Source organism: Rhinolophus sinicus, chromosome 16 (genome assembly GCF_057876585.1).
Source record: "Rhinolophus sinicus isolate RSI-liver-muscle chromosome 16, RSI-T2T, whole genome shotgun sequence".
Classification (NCBI taxonomy): domain Eukaryota; kingdom Metazoa; phylum Chordata; class Mammalia; order Chiroptera; family Rhinolophidae; genus Rhinolophus; species Rhinolophus sinicus.
The window spans coordinates 178,435,165-178,450,004 of NC_142516.1; the positions used below are offsets into that span (position 1 = coordinate 178,435,165).

The 14,840-nt window shown below is 37.0% G+C and overlaps 1 protein-coding gene across 2 annotated transcripts in view; it reads left to right on the plus strand.

The window, feature by feature from the left end:
- The window catches only part of DIAPH3 (diaphanous related formin 3), a 437,995-nt gene that overhangs the window by 138,247 nt on the left and 284,908 nt on the right, over positions 1 to 14,840 (plus strand). For both annotated transcript variants that reach the window (XM_088792987.1, XM_088792988.1), the window contains 3 exons: positions 10,235 to 10,345; positions 10,616 to 10,734; positions 11,581 to 11,697. In XM_088792987.1, coding sequence (XP_088649113.1) covers positions 10,235 to 10,345; positions 10,616 to 10,734; positions 11,581 to 11,697 — 347 coding nt within the window. The remainder of the gene's footprint in view (positions 1 to 10,234; positions 10,346 to 10,615; positions 10,735 to 11,580; positions 11,698 to 14,840) is intronic.

Sequence of the window (14,840 nt, forward strand, 5' to 3'; positions counted from 1 at the left end):
ACTAATTGCCTTAGTTACAAGTAATTATATTTCCTTTTCATGATTAGAACGGTTATTTTTGGAAGTCCTATAGACGTTAAAATAAATTTCTGATACTGTTCTTAAAGTTTAATTTTCATTGAAAAGTGAAAGTTCATTGTAGCATCATATAAATTCATTTCTTTCTCTTTTTTTCTGAGAAGTTCAGGTTAAATTTGCATGCTCTTGATCAAGAGTAGAAAATGGAAAGGATTGTTAATTCTCACTTCCCTTACTCAATCATTTTGTTGTGGGTTTTTACTCTTTAATTGAGGTTTCCTGTTACTATGAAGCTTAATGTGTCAGATCGCTAGGCGGTGACAAGCTTAAGTTAAGAGAGATCCCATTTTCTAGATAGCTAACCTGGGGGAAAAAATAAATGGATTCTGTTTTCTGGGATTGCTGATTGTGCACTATTTTGTTTAAAATGATCAAGCAGCACTTTGGTAATACCTAAAGGTACTTTCCTCTTGGGGTTTTTTCTGAATTTTCTACCAATAAAGTATATTTTAAAACGAGCTGGTTATCAATTTCCCCATAAAGCTATTGCTCTAAGTGACCATTTTACTCTATTATCTATATAGTTTGCATTTAGTAAAACATACTAGTCTGGGTGATATTAGCAGATCACCAAATTAAAAATAAAACTTGTTTATTGTTGAGTAAAATAGAAACCAGGTGTTTGCTTTTAAATTGGGGAAAGGGGAGTTAGTAAAATAAAAAAGAATTCACTATTTTGTTGCAAAGTATATTGATAACAAAGTACTTTTTAAAGGAGGATAGTTAGATTTTTCTTGAGTCTGAAATTAATAATGAAGACAATTTGCCTACCTAAGATTCTGACAGAAAGAGCATGCTTCCACCCCCCTGCTGCCCTCCCCACCCCCCATTGTGTAATGCAAAGGTGAAGAACTGGGAACCAGAAATAACTCAAAATTATTTTCAGCTCTTACAGAGTCTTACTATCAGGAAAGAAAGTACAAATATAAATATTGGATTATAATAAATGTACATTATTTTTTCAAGCGTATGAGACGAGGTTTTCAGCTTCAAGCAACATGATCCCCTTTAGGTAATTTAAGCAGGAAATATTTCTAGGTACCTTATAGAAATTCTGGCAGGCTCAAGGAATCCTGCGTGGATAGTGCATAGCCAGAGGCAACGCAGAAGAAGAAATGCTAGACCACATCTGGGAATGTTCTAATGGAAACACCACTTCCGAAATTCCACTGGTCAACACCCAAGACTCTAAGGACAGCAGAGGTTCTGCCACAGCACTAAACCTCCCTTCACAGGGTCCAGTCTTCGTACCGTGTTTCCCAGAATATGAGATCTAACCGGAAAATAAGCCCTAGCATGATTTTTCCAGATGACATCCCCTGAAGATAAGCCCTAATGCATCTTTTGGAGCAAACCTTAATATAAGACCTGGTCTTATTTTCGAGGAAACGTGGTGGATCGGCTGTGATGCAATCTGTGTAATTCGTCTCATAAAGTATTTAATTAAGCCTGCTTGCCAGCAGGACTCTGAGCAGCAGGTTGAAGCCAGCCCTGCCTTCCAGGTCCCAGATCCAGTCAGCTGAACAAATCCTGTAGGTTTTGTCCCAGGGTTTACCTTACGATACGAGGAGACTTTCTTCTTCATTTTTGCTCTTGATCTTTCCACATGGTCAGAGATACTAATTCAGGTACAGCATGATGTATTAATGATCATACAGACTTCCCCTGTCCAACAAGGAGGAAGTCTAGGGCAGTCCTTTCCCCCATAACAATCTGGCCTGTGAGCTGATGCCGACCTGAGTGCCTTCCTGGGCTAATACGGTGCCACTGATCACTTCAGCTAAAATCAGGGACGCGTTTCTTGCCACTTTTTCTAATTGGGGGACTCTCATTGTAGGGGTAACTGCCTGCGGGTACACATAAATTAGTGACCAGTTTTCTCTCCAGAAGGCTTCCCACAGTAACCAAGGATAGCTCCAGTTTGGAGAGATCTCCGCAGTTGTCTGCGGGCTGCGTGGTGTACCAGTAGTGGCTCCGTCAACACTTAACCATCTCTATGACCACAGCTAAGGTTCAAGTCACAGTGTTTTTGGCGAGAGAGGCGAGTTAATGCCTGGCTCCCCACAAGATGGTCTTGAAGGTGCACTTGGTGTTCCTGGAAGGAAAGTGTTGCTTATAGTTGTTGGGTGTCCCCTCAGTTGGGACCTTCATCAGCTGAGGGGGCTACTGAGTGATGGCGCTTTCAACTTGGCCTCCCGGCTGGCTGATACACTTTAGGATTCTCAGTTTTGGAAAGAGTTGAGTCTAATCCTTGGTTTTGGAGGGACTATATGAAGACATGGCAGAGATGGCAAACAGGTTGTGCTGTAGGAGAGGAACCTTGAGCTTCACGAGCCTGAAGCTTTTATCATGGATTATAAGTATGCTTACCCTTTGCTCCAAAGAGACATTGTCTTCATTATACCAGACAGGAAGCGTGCTGGCCCTTTGCTCTGGAGAGAAGACACTGTCTCTGTCTCCTAAGGTTCCTGGCTTTGCAGACGTCCTTGGAAAGATCATCCAGAAGAAAGGTCGTCAGCGCCTCTACTTAGAATACATGCAGAAGTGTAAGAAACCGCTGAAATTGTCAGGGAGCAGACCACTAAGCCCCCTCATGTCACCTTCCTGACTTTGTCTTCAGTCTGATACTCCTGGTGGTGTTCCCATATATTCATTGTACCTTGATATACACTGAATGAAGTGAAACCTCCATTAATTTTGGTTCCTGCGATACTATGGAGTATTTTCCCTACATTACTTTCTGACTAAAGGGAAAACATGTTTTGCAAAGGTTCTTTATCAGAGGGGAGGAGAACTTGTTGTCAGAGAGCAAACATGAAAAAGAGAAGAGATGCAGAAGTTTGTCTCAGAGGGGCAAAATTATTGTTCTCTTGTCTTGATGCTTTGTAAACCTGTAACATCTTTAGTCTCTGAATTTGCTCACTTAAATTATACTTAAATCCTTTTATTGAATTGCCTCCAGGTTTCCCAAAATTTGACTTAAATACTTTAAATTTCACTTTAAATACTGATAACTAGTTGGGTTTATGTTGTGCTTCTGTGGACCACTTATTTTTACTATTATCCAGTAAAAGTAATTCAAGTCTCATAATTTTTTTTTATCCACTATTTTAAAATACATAGCTATTATTCTCTTTATTTTTTTAATTGTAGTAACATATACATAATGTAAAAATTACTATTTTAACCATTTTTAAGTGTATGGTTCAGTGATCTTAAGTACTGATAATGTTGATCATACAATGGGCTGATAATATCTTTCTAGGATTCGGTGGATGAGTGGTTGGTATGTCCTTCCAGGATTCCTGTGGTAGATATTTCTCTACCGCAGAATATATTTAAAAAAAAAAAAAAAAAAAAAAAAAAAGCCAGAAATATAATCCAAGCCTTTGGTGTCTCTCAAATTGTTCCTAGAGGAAAAATTATGTTCCAAACACATTCAGGTATCTGACACGCACATGGTCGTAACAAGTATCTCATGGTTACAAATTAAATTGCAGAGGGTGGTCACATTTAGAGAACAATAAGAAAAAAGGAAAGTATTCTGTTCATTTATAATAGAATGAATCAGACAATTTGAAAATGATACTCTTGCAGAAACTTGCTTTGTGGAACAGTGTGTGTTAATCTGGGTCCTTTGAGAGCAAGACCTTTGATGTGCACGAAATAGGGGAAATGCAGGAAATGCCTATGAGGGAACCTGGAGAGGCAGTTGGGGAGAGGCTGGGAGATGTCAGACTCAATGCAGCTCTGCCCCTGATGAAGGGGAGAGGGAAGGAAGGAAGGACGGTTGGGTGGAAGTATCTGAGGCTGCCATGTTCTAGGAGAACTTGAAAAAGGGAGTAGGGGAATCCTGGAGCTGAAGTCCTGCGTGTCCCGGGGTCAGGCATGTTTTAATATTCTTGCTGTGTTCAGCGACTGGCTGGGAGCAGTCTGTGGGAAGTGTGTCTTCAGCTCTAATATTGTGATGGATTTCAGAGGGAGGCAGCGCAGGCTGTTAGTCATCTATAGTCCTTGTGGTCAAAGATTGAGAGTTGCATCCCCGTGGCTGCCACAAAGACAATGAAAACTTTGCTTAAAAACAAACAACAACAACAACAAAAAAAGCTCTTCAATCTCGAGTTCAACTACAGACTAGATGTTTGAAAATTTGATTTGGTCTCATTTTTCCATGACTCAGAAAGTAGGAAAAGAACCAATCTTTTTTAATTGAAAATTTTGGAATTTCCCCCCATGATATAAGTAGTTTAGGTTCATTAAAGTATTAAAAACAGAATATGAAAAAATCACCCTTCGTTGAGTTATTGGATATTGGACATTGAAATTTGTCATTGGGCAATAATCAGACAAACATGACATTAGTTAGTTGTATTGAAACAAACCAGAGGTTAAAATGCCTTGTGATTTAGCCAAGTTTATTTGCTCCCATATGTTTTTGTTTCCCTCAGGCCTTAAATGTTCAAAATGCATCCGAGTTTAATTTTGCCTGAGGCTAAATCAAGGCCTTATAATGAATAGTCATATTTTGATTTACTATTTCTTTCTGTTTTAAATATCCTCCCCCCCCATAAAAAACTATTGTTAACTGAAGTTATTTTCAATTTCAAATAAATTCTCAAATTTAATGACAGACTAAATGAGGAATACAAAGTATCATTTTTAGGGCCATTGTTGGGGCATTCCAGAATGATGCAGAGATCAGTTTCTTTTAGTTCCTCTCTGTTTTGACGACTACTTTTATTGAGGTTTAATCCCATTAATCAATAGGATTAATATATCAGTATGAATCAAACACCAAACATGTTAAATTGGACTGGTAAATAATATGCCATGAAGCTAATAGACATTAAAAGAACAATACTTTAGTAAAATATACTTTAATAGGAACGCATTGTAATATTGAGCACACCTACTAGTATCAACTAGTAGTTAACATTTTTGTCTAGAGTTTCCTGCCAATTTTCTGAATCTACATAATTCATTTCTTCACTTATGTGACAACAGACCCCCAGAAAGATAAACTTAACTCATGCCTCAAAGTTAAATGCCAGGTTTCATAGATAGCCAGTTAGTTAATTATGCAATGACTGCTGCACACTTGATTATGCTAGATATTAGAACTATGAAGATGAATGAAATACACTCCTGCCCTTAAGAAGCTTATACTCAGGAATTAAAAGCTAGCTAATGTTTCATGTGAAAACTGTAATACTGACAGTTTCAACAAAATTCATGGGAGGATATAGAAGAAATTAATCATGTCTCAGGGGGAGTGTTTGAATAAATATTTAAAAATTCAAGTTTGTTTTTCAGGGTTCCTGTTCATGTAAGTTATAGCCCTTGAATCCTGTGATTTATTTTTCTGAATCTGTATGGGATATATGCAGTCACCCCAAGTTATGGCTTGCTCTCTTACTGTATCTGTCATTTACAGAACATTTAATTGGAAATATAAATAAAATTGTAGAACTTCATCTGCTGATGTAACTTACTATTTCTGTGTTTGTCTATGTTATGTAGTCTGTTTAGTTTTTGTTCTGAACTAATGTATGTGAATTTCAAATTCTTTGGACTTCCTTTATTTGTACTGGAGGCAAAATATTTCTCTGGAAGCATCATTTACTCATTTTAACTTGATAAATGTGAAATTTGTGCGAAGAGAGACACATGATTTCTGCTCTGCGGAAGGGAAGATGAACAGCAGTCTAAGCGGTTATCTTTCAGACCCAGATAATGAGTATTCACAGATTCTGATAGAATTTTTCTTTTTCTTTATTGTTGCTTGTTTCCAATCTGGATTTAGCTTCTGCAGCGGATATGCCTTTAATGTATTAGAGCCATCATTTTCCTTGTAAGAACATCTACTGAGGGTGGACATGTTGACTAAAGAGTGAACTTCCGAAAAAATACTTGCTGTGCTGTTTGTTAGCTGCTATCTCAGTGCCTTCAGCACAGTCTGGACAAAGCCTCTGTGTGGACAGCCCGTGGACAGATTGGACAGGCCTTGTGCCTGGGACTCAGGCATCACACCTGTTAGTGTATCTTGAATTCTGTACTTAAAGTTGATTGACCAAAAATGTTCAGAAACCAAAGGTTAACAATGCATATTATTATTTTTTTATATTTACATCGAGCAGAGTGATAGCACTTAATCATGTACTAGAGGAAATTTAGGTGGCACTCCTTCACATATGAAGACTCCTCACTGTATTTCCAAGGGCAGAAAGCTACTTTGCGGAGTAAATGAAGCAGATTCTGGCATGTTCCTCTGTCTTGCTGTTAACCTCTCTACTTCTAACCATTCTCCTTTGATCATGGCCTTGTTCTTAAGATTGCCCTTGACCAGCTGTATTCCTCATCTTGGATATCAGAATTCTGTGTGCAGTTGGTCTCCTTTATTGTCCCTTGTTATGTATCTTTATCTTCTAGTTTACGGCACTGCTGATATTGGTCCCTCTGTTTGTAACGACCGTTTCGGCTGCTCATTTTCCTGGTCTTTGTGGGCTCTGCTGGTCTCAGTCCTTCTAGTGCTTCGTCAGTCTGCTGCCGCCTTGGAGGAAATCCCCAACCATACTAAAGCCCAGATGGACACACACATCCTTCCAGTTAGAAGTTACGTTAAAAACACCTTTTCTCATGTAAGGTTTCTTTTTGATAATTAGGAAAAGAGTAGCAAAATGAGCTTGACAGAATTTGCTTTTCAAATTATTAGAAAGGAGTCCATGATCTAACACTTCACGATAAGTGTCTTATGTAGACTTGCTTAAACAAAAGGTTAATAGGCAGTATTTCTAAAGTATAAAGATGCGTTTGGAGCAACAAGAATATTTAGAGCCAATCTCAAGTACATGCCTTTGGTTACTGGTTGTATGTTGTACATGTGTGAAGGCAAGTGTTCATCCGTGTGGGAGAGCAACCGTCTCCCTTTGTAGGAACTCTTCTTGTCAAGTCACCAAATTGCCAAATGCAGTGGTACCTGATTAGTCATCGTATTTGAGCTATTAGAGCATCTGACCCAGTGGATCACTGTCCCTCTTGAGACACTTCCTCCCACACTTCCAGGAAAAGCTCCTTGTTTTCCTTGTACCTCACTGATGGCTTTCCTGTATTTCTTCAACCCTCAAATCAAAACCTACAATTGAAACACACCTCGTATCAGTTCTTCTACATCCTTTTCCTCTCTCTCTACTGCCCCCTAGGTGATTCCATGCACCATCCTGGTGTCCACATGCTGTTGCTGTGGTAACCTCTTCCTTGAGCCGCAGTCTCCAATATCCAATTTCTCTCTCCACTCTTTCCGATGACGATCGCTAATGACTCCCTCCAATTTAACACCTCCCAAAATGAACTCCTGATCTTTATTCCCAAGACTGTTTCTCCCACAGTCTTTTCCATCTTAATAAATGACAGTTTCATCCTTTGATTTGCCTGGGCTCAAAACCGTGGAGTCAGATCTTGATTCCTCTCTGTCACAGTAATTTCTGTCTTTTTTTTTTTTTTTTAATAGCTATGTTCCTAGCACCAAGAACAGTTTCTGGTACCTGGCGGGCACCAATAATAAGTAGGCTTTGCAGGAATGAAATGCATGAGCTAATAAAGCAGAGAAGGTGAACTGCAGTTATCTTAGGATGCTCCCTGGAGAGCAGAAGCTCCTTGCTTTGTGACTCGCCTCAGTTCCAGAGCTGCCATTGAAGCAATTATTAGCTTGGCATAATGTAAGTTAATGGGGATCATATGCTACGTTTTTGGAACATCAAGCAGACCACGGTGATTAATTCTTCGTGATGAACATCTCACTCATATTTCCTTGAGTTTCTGTTACTATCCCCGGCTGACACTGGGCAGGTACTCGGCAACTAATTTTTGTTAATGAATGAATGATTCCTAATGTACAATTCAATCTTAGAATTGTAAAAATGGGACTTATTTTATTCTCCTGTCAAACATGTTTCTCTCCTTGAGTGTTATATCTCTGTGAATGGTGCCACCTCATCTCCAGTTGAACAACCAAGGTGATAGGGCTCTCGTAAATTCTCTCTTTCTACTTCAACCCCTTGTCAGTCCAGCCATTATACTCAATCACTTTTTCCTCTTTATATTTCACATGTTGTTCAAACCCTCCTTATTGTGCATCAAAGTGACTTCTACAGTAGCTTCTTAACTGGAAACTATTGCCTCTATTATTGCCTCTTCTTTGCATAAAATCTTTTATGATTTCCCCTGTTTTTGGTTGAATCTGAAGTTTCTGACTTAGCACACGGCTGCGTCTTATCTGTGCGGTCTTGTCCGACCGCGTCTGCATTGATTGACTTCTTTCCTATCCTCCCCCTGCCCACCCCAGGAAGTAGTCAGGACATCTGAATTCCTTGTTATTCAACAAAAGAGCCCACATCTTGGAACAGGTTTATTCCTCTGCTTATAACAGCTTGGGCCTCCTCTTCATTAGGCTGCCTTCCTGTTACTCCTTAGGAGTCTGTACCTTTACTATGCTGTCCTTGTTTTTATTTATTGTCTCCATATTCCTTTTATATGCCACACATATCTCTTGTATGTAGTACATAGTATATTTTTAATCACTGTATCTATTTGCCTTCAGTGTCTCTAGAAATTGATTTATATGGCTTAGATGCCAGATTGGCACCCAGTTTTGTTGGTAATGCTATATGAGTGTGAAATTATCTGATACAGCAGGTCCGTACATCTCAATATACTCGTATGCGTTATAAACATGGAAGGAACTCTTTGGTCTTTACAAACTTGATTATAGAATTTTTATCTGTAAGGGAACAATACATTTTGCTGTATACTTGTATATATTCATAGACATGTGTTTACATGATTAATATAAATATATTAATGTGAAATAATCAAAGAATGGTTATAGGTCATGATAATGGCAAATTTCATTAGAATTCGGAAGGATATTTTATAGAACTAAATTCATTATTTCACCTTAATTCCTAGTTTTCCTTTTATGGAGAAATACCTTTTAGAATGTTTCCCGGAAATACTTTAGATTATCCTTTCCCTTCTTTCTCCTCAATTTCATGCTATTATTTTTCTTCACAATCTACTTTCCATTTAGGTGATATTTGCTGCAAATTTTTGTTACTTTTGCTGCTTTTTTTTGTCTATAATTTGCATCTTTTCCAGAAACCTGGTGACTAAGACTGATTTAATTTCTCTGAATGTACAGAAACATTATTTATACACTCTTTGAGATCTTTTAAAATTACATAGTATTTCTGAAAAACACATTTGTGGGTACTGGGTAATGACTGCCAAGAAAGTGGAAAGAAAGCATTTTAAACTTGACTTTTTGATGTGAACTGGTTACAGCTCAGTGAATGTGTACTGGAAAGATTGACTCTATTTTAAGATTTTCTTTCTTTCTTTCTTTTTTTTCTTCTTTTAAATGTGTTTTCCTTTCCCCTCTCTTCTAGCACATTTCCCACCACCACTTTAAACATTCTTACGTTTTGACAGTAGAGGCATGCTGGTCAGATTTTAGCATTTAAATATAAAATACAACAATTATGATATATTTCAGCCAGCAGGGACTGAGACCCCTATTGGTGTCTTAATCCAAAAATGGCGTTTAAAATTCCTATAAACTTTGCCTTAAGGGATGCAGAAAGGACAATTTAGGGAACAGCATGAAGTTAAACATTGATCAGTAGGCCAGTCATTCTTGCTAGATTTCAGTAGAATGTAGACTTAGAAAAATAACATCATCAACAGCAGCAAAGCATAGTTTTGCTTCTCTAGAGACAATCTCTCTTGCTTCCATTATATGGATTTGAGATGATGAATGATATATTTCAGGCAGGGATAATAAAATGGAGAGGTTGAAAACTGGATTGTGAAACTTGAACTGGAAAAACAGTGCATTGCATGTTTCTCCACTTCTTTTCTCCCACAAGAACCTTTAAATATTTGAAAAAACAAAACAAAACAAAAAAAACCCCCAATGAAACTATACTTCTTATATAATTTATAATTAAAATATTGTACATAAAAGTGATTGTTTTCATAGACTGTTCTGTGAAGGAAGATATTTGATAACTGTTTGAACAAAACCTTGATGTTTCAGTTCTATTTACCTTTTTTTAATGTTGGAATCCAAGTCTGACTCTGGCTGTGTAATCTATTGTAGGTAGCATGTATGCAGCTCATCAATGCCCTGGTTACATCTCCTGATGATTTGGACTTCAGGCTTCACATCAGAAATGAATTTATGCGTTGTGGATTGAAAGAGATATTGCCAGTAAGTGCCCTGCAGTCTCCTTGTTAATATTTAAATTAGGAGTCCTCAAGTAGGGGGAAATTTAGATAAATTACCTTCAAGAATAATTTGTGGAAAAAAGGCTTGAATATGAAAATCTATTTTTGAAATATAGATGATAAGATTTTTGAGTATTTAAGTGTTTGAAGGCTATAAATCAAGTGGAGTGGTTGGTTTCTTGTTTATATGTTTTTCATTAATTTTTTTGCGTTCTGAAAAAAGTTCATTATAATTTCTGTTTGATATCCACAGAATTTAAAATGCATTAAGAATGATGGCCTGGATATCCAACTTAAAGTTTTTGATGAGCATAAGGAAGAAGACGTGACTGAGTTCTTCCATCGCTTTGAAGATATTAGAGCTGAATTTGAATATCCTTTTGTTCTGAAGTCTAGGCAAATATGTAAAATTACTGCTAGACCTCCACAAACCAACCCCATCCCATGAAATATTTGATTTGTGAAATCTTTTCCGTATAAACAATATAAAATCAAACCTTTATGAATCAGAGGGATGGATGTTTATGTAAACCTTTCTTATTTTATTAGTTTAGTGCGTGATTTTGTGTGTACACACATGTGTAAATGGATGTTACAATCTACAAATGGATTCTGTTAGACAGGTCTCTTATGTGTATGTGCACAGTCTGTTATTTTTTCTTTTTATGTGTGTCAGCAACTCCCCGCCAATGCTTTCAGCTGGAGGAGCTGGAGGAGCCCTTAGCCTGCTGGTAAGCTCCTGCCCTACACCTTGGCTACACACTCCTGTGGGCCTTTGTTAACTCTGCGGGTCCGTGGGTGCCTGCTTTTCCAAAGCTCCATCAGCTTCCTGTCCTCCCCCAGGGATTCTCCATGGCGGTTAATGTCTGCTCCCATCTCCCTTGGTGAGGTTACCCCCAGGACCCAGTACAGTAATCCCAGCCAGCTGCCCACTACCCTTGCTACCAGCAGCAATGTGGCTCTAGCGAGGGAGGTTGAAGTTAATTGTAAAGGATAAGCCAGAAAGTGTCAGGTAAAGTTGTCATTTGCACACAATTTTTCCTCTACTCTCAAACCTAACTAGCTGTGTTTTATCATATGTTGAGTATGCATGATGCCTATTTTAGGGTAAGGCACACAATAATGTTTGGATAGCTTACAGAGCAGAGTGGATGTCATATTGTTTCAGTTGTTCGGTGTAGAAGCTAAAGAAACCCACATATTCCTTAATCAATTTACTGAAGCATATGATGTTTACAACATGGTGTGGAGCACAGTTAAGGAAACTAGAGCAGAGAGATATTTTATTTCTATTCTTCAGCATCTTTTACTGATTCGTAATGATTATTTTATAAGGTAAGAGGATGCATATTCTAATGTTTTCTTCCACTGATAAAGTTCTGTTAACTGTGAAATTTACCTGATGTTTGATTTGGGGAAGCAAATGATTTTTAAGATTTTTACTTTTATCATAATATCGATTCATAGAATGTGGTATTTCCTCTGGGCATATATTTAGATAGATAATCGTGAAATGATACTCCTATCACTTTTTAAGCACCAGTGGATTCCTGGTTACAACTTTTCATCTGAGTAAAAATGCAAACTAGCAATAAATTACTAGTTTATCATGTGATGGATAATATTTTCTGGTTAGTCCGGAGGCAGTAGGAATGATATTGATACATTTCTCATTGTAACTTACATGAAGAGCACTGAAACATTGCTTTTATTAAACACCTTGATAATGTAGGTGTGTTTAATATTGCTAATGTATTAGAAAAGCTAGACAAATGGCTTTTCAAGTTTGATTATAACCTTGCCTTCTTGAGCTTAACAAATTGTTTATCCTGTCTGTACCTTATCTATATGTAGTCATCTATGGATATTAGCACCTAACTTGCCTGGGTAGCTATGAAAATGAAATATTCATGGGGTGTACTCCTAGCCAAATGCCTGGCACATGGTAAATGCTCAATAAATGTTCTCACTTTCCTCTTCCTACTTTTATTCCTGTTTTATGAAGGAAGCTGAGACCTTTGAAGATAAACCCATTTTTGTTGCCACCAATTTAGCTTTGCTGAAATTGCATTCTCAAATACTGTGGGTAGTGAGTCTTTTCTTATTCTAATTTCAACTAGGAGGATTTGCTAGGCTTGTCTGATTCAGGCTATGTCCTCTGGGTCATGTCAGGGAGTATAGTTTAGGCATCTTGACGTACCTAACAAGAGAATTGAATGAGTCAAAAAATATTAAAACTTTAGGTTCTTTGGGATGAGTACGGATTATCCATCATATTTCCTCCCTTTGTAGAATTGAGAAACCCAATTGGTGTTCTAAAACTTGAGTTTAGTAGCCTGTTTTGATGCTTAATTTTCTGCTAATATTTTATTAAAAATAAAACAGTTTGAATATTTAACCACTTTATAAATGCTAGATAAAAATACTAATACATTAATTTCATAAGATGTTCTAATATTATAGGTAATGCTAATTTCTCCTCCACATTTACTTAACAGTGAAATTCAGACTTCCATTTACTCTAAAGTCACCCCATCCTGTATGGTTGGTCCTGTCAACCTCTGGTTGTTTGAGATTCCAAGAATGTTAACACTGTTGTTTGCTTTCAAAGATTTGAGTGTATCCCTAGTGTTGCCAGGGGGTCATATTTTACTTATGACCTTAATCCCTTCATCTGTGCTCCAAGAGCACAAGAGGTCAGCACAAGAGGTCCTATCTAAGTTCAATAAAAAACAAAACAAAACAAAACAAAACAAAAAAACCAAGCAGATTAGAAAACACAGCTGTCCCGGGGCATGCTCAGGTGATCAATCCCATAACTTTATTGCGATCAAGAGTCTCAGAGAAATATTAAATTGTATGTAGCATTGCCACCGTGACATCACTGAAGCCTCGAAGTTCAGTTATTTTGGTCACATTTTGAGTGTCACCTTTTTAATGTAATTCAGATCTGTGTCACTTTCTTCCTCAGCACTTTAAGCTTCAGGCCCTCAGTCTTTGTTCCAGACAGTGTTGCTGTGTGAAGGCAGTGTTCTTCCTCCGACTGCTGTAGTCAGACATTCCATCTTTCCCCACCCCCATGTTCCAAAATTCTCTTGATTTACTGTTGTTATTTGTTCCTATAAAGATATGATACTTTTATAACAAGATTCAGTCAGGATTATGGCAATGTACATAATATTTTTGTCATACATTAATTTTTAAAAATTAGTTTTTTATTTACATACAGTAAAATTCACTCTTTCTGGTATACAGTTCTGTGAATCTTGTTGTTTTGGTCTTAATTTCAGTTTTTGGTATCACTATCTTAGATGGACCTGGATTTTACCTTTCAGAAATCTTCGGTTATCTGAACTTTTTTTTGAGTGAACAGTTTAAGCTATTATTGATATGAATAAACATAATTCTTTTACTTTTTTAAATAAATAGATTAGGTATTTGATTGCAGAATGCAAAATATATTCATTTAACAGAATTAGTGGATAGGAAAATTAGAACCTTTGTCACTTTCACATTTGGCACATAAGGAAATTATACTGAAATGGAATTTGTTTGGAGAATGTATATCAAGGTAGCCTCTGCCAACCAAGAAAACTCAAATGCAGAAAGATAATTGGAAGGTGGAATAGAAGATCAAATTTAATTTTGTAACAAATAATTAGTGGCTTACCAAGTGCAGGATGCCATGCTAGTTTATTGTGCATGGGAGATAATTTCTGATATTCTGTAAAAATACTACAGAGAAAGTGAATATGATTGTAAAATATTGTCTAAAAATGGCATTTTATCAGTGAAGTAATGACAATTTATGGTCATCTCTTAATTAAAGTAATTCACATATTCCTCTCACATATTCACTAACTCACCAATATCACTCATAGAAATTATTTTCTCAATTTACATTTCTGGGAATCAGATGTACATTATTCTTTGCTAATATTGTGTTGCTGAAGAGTTTATGCAGAATTTCACCTGTGTTATAAATGAGCTCATAATTGGCAGTTGTGAAGGAGGGAAAACAGTTACTGAAATGATGATTTTTCTTTTAAATGACATAAGATAATTTGGTTAATTTTAAAAAATTGTATTATTAAATCAGCATTAGGATAGCGTTGAATGAGTAAAAAGGAATGGGAGTGCATCATTTAAATCCTCAAATGTGATAGATGTAAATGTGTGTGCAATTTGTGTACTTGAAGTATAAATGTGATTATGGCTAAAGTGTTAGGGAATGGAAGATTTTTTGCCAGAAGTGGAGAAAATTGAGGAAAACATTGATAATACTTTCTTGAGTTGATCTAGATCAGCAATAGTGTCTTGAACATTTTTACTCTGACAATTAGTCAGCAGTAGTCTTTTTGCTAATGTTAAGCTGTAGTGAATTTTATTCAGCATAATGAACGGTTTGTTAAGTGTCAGGTACTTAGCTCAAAGGTCATAGTTTATAAGAGAGGAAAGCCCAGTGGCAGAGAGGCCAT